The sequence below is a fragment of the Carassius auratus genome, chromosome 4 (assembly GCF_003368295.1).
Source record: "Carassius auratus strain Wakin chromosome 4, ASM336829v1, whole genome shotgun sequence".
In the NCBI taxonomy this organism is placed as follows: domain Eukaryota; kingdom Metazoa; phylum Chordata; class Actinopteri; order Cypriniformes; family Cyprinidae; genus Carassius; species Carassius auratus.
Window position 1 is genome coordinate 19079091 of NC_039246.1, and position 6064 is coordinate 19085154.

General features: G+C 35.4%; 1 protein-coding gene across 1 annotated transcript; it reads left to right on the forward strand.

Annotated features, from left to right (window-relative positions):
* The first annotated feature begins 3398 nt into the window (after positions 1 to 3398).
* LOC113056427 (coiled-coil domain-containing protein 106-like) lies at positions 3399 to 5122 on the forward strand. Its single transcript, XM_026223216.1, has 2 exons — positions 3399 to 3638; positions 4774 to 5122. Exons 1-2 carry the CDS (start codon positions 3497 to 3499, stop codon positions 5082 to 5084), a joined length of 453 nt encoding a protein of 150 aa, XP_026079001.1. The 5' UTR covers positions 3399 to 3496; the 3' UTR covers positions 5085 to 5122.
* The last annotated feature ends 942 nt before the right edge of the window (positions 5123 to 6064 follow it).

Genomic DNA, 6064 nt, shown 5'->3' on the forward strand with positions numbered 1-6064 from the left:
AAAAATCCTACCAGTAGATTTTTTTTTTTGTTGTCTTCGGTTTTGAGATTTAGTTGGCTAGCCTAATAATGTGAGATAAAGCCAAATGTTTGAGTTGGCACCTGTTTTTCAGGTGTTTTTTTTTTTTTTTTTTTTTAATGCTGAACTATGCTTGCTTCTCCCATAGTTGTATCTGCACGCAAGAATGTTCAGACTGAAAATACATCAAACTCATCAGAAGGCAAGTAATTCAATACAATTGCTGATACTGTACATGTGTGAAGTGGGAAGTTAATTTCAAACAGATATATCAAACAGTATTTTGGTATAAAAAGTATACTCCACGTATGCATAAAGTGTTTGCACATTTTCTAAATGTTTCTGTTTTTTTGTAAAACTAAAATAACAAGTAGATTTACCCTAATAACTGTGGTATGTGTAGCTATTATCCATTACAAATATTAGCATGAAAAAATATACGTGAATGTGTAAATACCCATGTCAATTTCATAAAGACAAAGTAAAATTTAAGGGCTTTTAAAAATACATTTATGTTTATGCAAAATACAAAATAATAATGTGGCTTTCATAAAAATGTAATGGGCTTGCTCACTGAAGTTTACCCATCCAACTACCTATAATGTTATACACTACATAAAACCCATCTATTTATTTTTTATTTTTTTATCTCAAAGCGTCCATTCAAGTATTCCTGAGAATGATCGAAATGTTTGTTTTATGCCACAGTTAAAACCGTTTAAAGGGGTCATATGATGTTGCTAAAAAGAACATCATTTTGTGTATTTGGTGTAATGCAATGCGTTTATGCAGTTTAAGGTTAAAACATTATTTTCCACAATGTACATTATTGTTGCTCCTATATGCCCCGCCTTTCTGAAACAAGTCTTTTTTTTTTTTTTTTTTTTTTTTTTTTTTAAAAAGCTCATTGGCCTGAAAAGTGAGGTGTGCTCTGATTGGCCAGCTATTCAGTGTGATGTGATTGGCTGAATACCTCAAGCGTGTGATGGAATTGTTATGCCCCTCACCATACAGTGATACCATGTCCCTGCACGACAACACAAAAACAATAAACCCCTTGCAAGGGCGGGCATGCATGCAGTGGGGACATAATTACTGATTATAATGACTTTTACTGTATTTTTGCATGTTGCGTATTCGCGCTGCGTAAAAACAAAACCTTGTCTGCCTTAGTGATCAGAGAAACAACAAACCAGCTCTACTCTTCACTGCTCAAAAGTCACGTTTGAATCATCAGTGGCACAGTCTTTAAATATGTAAACGTACATGCAGACTGTCCTTGCAAAGTTGTAATTGCCACACTTTATAGAACCAGACAACAGCATAGTAGGCTAATCTCACAGGAAACGTTCTTTGTCCTCCACAATATGCACAGCACACATCTGAATATTTGGGTTGGACTGTTTTGGAACAGAGTTGAAATACAACTTAACCAATGATTTCTAGTTGTGTCCATTTTTTGAAGACCAAACGAAGTAGTTTCGCTTTCACAACAAAACGCACATCTCCAAGACATGACAGCAGCTGCAACAGAGAATAAAGTTCTGCCTTTTTTTGCATGAACGTTTTGGTGGCAGTATGCAAATCTTCCCATTGTGACACAAACATGTGGGGGCATGTAAGAACGAGCCGTTTTAGGTAGGAGTAATTGACCTAACTTTTATAAAGAATATAATTTCATATTTGAGACTTTAGTCTTTGAAACTAACCAAGAGCTTGTAACACTCCAAAAAGAAAGGAACATTTTAATCGCATCATATGACCCCTTTAAACTGTCTGTTTGGTCAAATGCTGCATTTTAAGTTGGTGTTTATTTTTTATTTTATTTTTTTCATTTTTAGGACTTCAGCCTGCCAGTACAGCAAACCAGTGAAACTGGAGGTTTGTTTTAGCCTTTTCTACATTGACATGCGATTTTAAAAATGTGAACATTACAGGGGAAAAAATTATAATTGATGAATTTAAAATTTCTCATTTAGATATATACTTTTTCACTTGGTTCACATAAATGTCTGTTAATGTGTAATGTAAATTATGTATCTTGAATTTGGCCTAATTTTTTATTTCTCTTTTATTAGGTGCACCACTTTACAGATTTCTCTTGACAAAGCAAAACAGACAATCGAGATACAAAAGCAGAAGATTCTTCATCTTCAGGAAAAAGTGACTCTCTGACCGATGACAAAAACTTTCTCAGATCAAGATTGGAGGGATGGTACGTAATAGGGTCATGGAACTTGCTTTAAAAACAATTCTGCCAGTCAGTATGTTGCAGTGTTTTAATTAGAAATGCTTTCAGACAGGGAAAATCTGTGGACCCTTAGGGTGATATTAGCCCCTTTTGCACTTGGTAGTTATAGGAATTTGGTTTTAGGAGCTAGCCACCAGGGAGACTAGAATTCATCAGACTATGTTCACTATTTAGAACTAAATGTTCTCTAGTCTAGGGCAGTGGTTCTCGAACCTCTCCATGGAGTACCCCTAGCACCGCACATTTTGTATCTCTCCCTATATGTGACACTCCACTTCAGGTCTTGGCAGACTCCACTTTGAGCTGATGAGTTGAATCAGGTATGATAGACGAGAGAGACATATTAAATTGTACAGGGCTGGAGGTAATCCAGGACAGGTTTGAGAACCACTGCCCAAGGGCCATTTTGCTTAGTTGTATTCTTAGTTGCGCTCCAAAGTGACCCAAGCCGTAATTGTTGTGACACTTGACAGCACTATGAAAGCCAGAGCCTGAGCACAATGGCACTCCCATTCTCTTCATTTAGTTTACTATCAGTTTAACAGTCCTGTCTAATATGTTATTAGATAGAACTCATATACAAATAAAGTAGTCAGTATATGAAAAAGTATGTGTTTACCGTGTGTTTGATGTCCAGTGTTGCTCAGCTGAGCAGAAATAGATAATCATGTTTCACTCGGTCACCTCAAACTTGCGTTGGATTTTATCCTGAAGCCAAGGTTGAGAAGTCCATCTATCACTGTTTTTCATGTTTGTAGTTAGTTTCAGGGCCGAATCAGCTTACACTTTGTCACTGGTAGTTCCTGTTGTGCTGGGTTAGACCCTACACTTAAGTAGGGTCATTCACGTTCCTGCAGTGCGAACACGCCAAAAAGTGGGTACTCCTGCCATAGTGCATGAGAACTATAAAAGGTTCTTCTAGTGCGGAAAGCCCCTATTCCCCAATGCCAAACTGTAATCAGTGTGATATTAGAGTAACAAATGCCCTATCAAAGACTGGTTGCTAAAGGTTATTGATAAGGTCATCCCTCTTTTTTTGCATTTGAGACATTAAAAATCTCTTTCTAAATTAACTGTGGTTTAAAAAAAAATGTATTCTTTACCTGTGGTTTTGTTCTACACCTTTTTATTTGTTCTTTGTCATAGCCCTTCTGAGGCATGAAGCAGTTATCTCGCCTAGACAGGCACTGACTGCATCTTCATCCACTACTGCTGCATCACAGGAGAATGAGTCCAGTGATGAATCTTCAGACTCCTCAGAATCTTCAGATTCATCAGAATCTGAACCAAGAGCAAAGAGGAAGAAAAAGGATAAAAAGCGAAAAAAACAAGAAGAAATCCAAGAAACTGAAGTTTGATTTTAGGAGAGGTATGTTTATTCTATCAAAAGTATTAAAAGGTAAAGTTCATCCAGAAGTGAAAATTGTCAAGGCTTTAAGTGAATAACCAGAGAATATCTCATCGCATCTGCTTTTGGAGAAAGTGTTAAACTTTATATTGCACCTTTTAAAGGTTGCATCTAAAGACAAACAAATAATATCTTTTTTATCTTTTAATATCTTTTAACAAAATAGAAACAGCAAAACAAATTAAGAGAAGTATTTAATAACAAACAAACGGAATATTCACTTGTATGCTAGCCTGAAAAATAAGTTTTAAGTGAAGAATTTAAAAACACCAAGAGTCCACATGACTGATCTCAGTGGGAAAGAGAATTAGTTTTGAGCGATCAGAAGGAAACAGCCTTGATCACTCACAGAACATAAAGAGTAAAAAAAAAACCTGAATCAGAAGAGTGGAGATTTTCGTCTAGGGGTGTTACCGGTGTAAAAGTTCAGACAGGTATTTTGGGTGCTGAACCATGTAAGCCTTGTAGGGCAAGCATGATGGCAATATGGACTGAACGTGATCTCTATGGTATTTAAGGTACACCATGTCACTTTGGGTGCTCTAGCAGTTCATAAAACTGCATGCATCTCGTAGAATAACATTGTAACCAGAGATAGTTCTGTGTGTTTGTCAGTGACGAGTCATGCAGGTACTGGGCTCCTCCACAGAGGTTGGCATCCTGCTCTGTCTATAGTAGTCAGAACACAAGTACTCAACTTTAGTGATAAATGTACCGTAGTGATAAGACAAAAAACATAGTTTGGAAGATGGATTCATGATGTAGTTGCTGATTTAATACAGTAGGTACATGTTTTTTTTTTTTTTTACAAAAAAAGTGCCACATTGTGTACCTTAAAGGTAATCTGCTATAAGGTGATCATTGTTTATCCTCATTTTAATAACTCTGTTTAATAAAGCACACACAAATGATCTTAACAGAAAGCGATCCAACCTGTTTTACAAGAGAGTTAAGTTTATCATAACCACATTTTGTTCTTTTTTGTCTTTTCTTAAAGCAATAGCACAAACCAAAATAATTATCATTATTAATATAATTTACTCACCTTCATGTTGTGTATCAAACTCTTTAAAACATTCTTCTTTCTTCTTCCTAGTAAGAACCCCTGAAGACTCCATCAAACGCTACCACAAAGTGTTACAACTGGTAAATGGTGGTTTAAGTAAAGCTGAAGCCTACAACAAAATGAATGTTGACAGAAATACGATTGTGATGCAAGCACCCATTGCTGAGTTGGCAATTGCAAATCCTGAGGAGTACAAAGCTATGAGAGCAACCTTTAAAAAGGGAGAAAGCATCCAAAAATTTGCTGGTAGCTGTCTTGCACGGTGCCTTGCTCAGCCTAATGTAGACATGATAAAAAAATTGAAAGAGAGCAGTGCCATTCTTGACATCTCAAAGAAGTGAGGTATATATTGTTGCCTAAAGGGATGGTTCACCCAAAAATGAAAATGTCATTTACTCGCACTCAAGTAGTTCCAAACCTGTAGGAGTTTCTTTCCCCTTCTGTACACAAAGGAAACTATTTGGAAGAATGTTTGCAACAAGCAGATCTTGGGCAACACTTACTGCCGTAGTAGGAAAATAAACTATGATCGTAAATGGGGGACGAGATCTGCTTGGTTGCAAACATTCTTCCAAATAGTTTCCTTTGTGTACAGAAGGGAAGAAAGAAACTCCTACAGGTTTGGAACTACTTGAGTGCGAGTAAATGACAATTTTTATTTTTGGGTGTGGCATCCCTTTAATATTGTTAAAAAAATGGTTAATGCAAAAACATCAAAAAAAAAAAAGTTTATAATGTTACTGTTGGTTAGTGAACATTTCTTCAAACACAATTTTAAATCCTGATTTTATTTTAACATTGGTATGTAACCTCTTCAAATTTTATGTTGAGTTTTTTGTAAAGTAACATACAAGTAATACACAACTTATGCCTCTTGATTTAAGGTGCACTATTTAAAAGCTTTTGTTAAATAAAAGGTGTGTTTTACCCTTTTCATTTCTGTGCTTTTATTTTTTATTTTTTTATTTTTTTTAAGTGCTGGTCATTATGCATCTATCATCTTGGATATTTTGGTGCAACATAAGATTATTTCACGTTATTACTAACTCCTCATTAATTACTTATAAAGTAACATTAATTCATGACTTGTTGATTATCATTATGTCATGACTTTACTTGGGGGGGCACATTATTACTAACTCATGATTAATTACTTATAAAGTAACATTAATTCATGACTTGTTGATGTATCATTATGTCATGACTTTACTGGGGGGGCACATTATTTCTAACTCATCATTATATTACTTATAAAGTAAATTAGATCATGACTTGTTGATGTATCATTATGTCATGCTTTACTTGGGGGGCACATTATTAC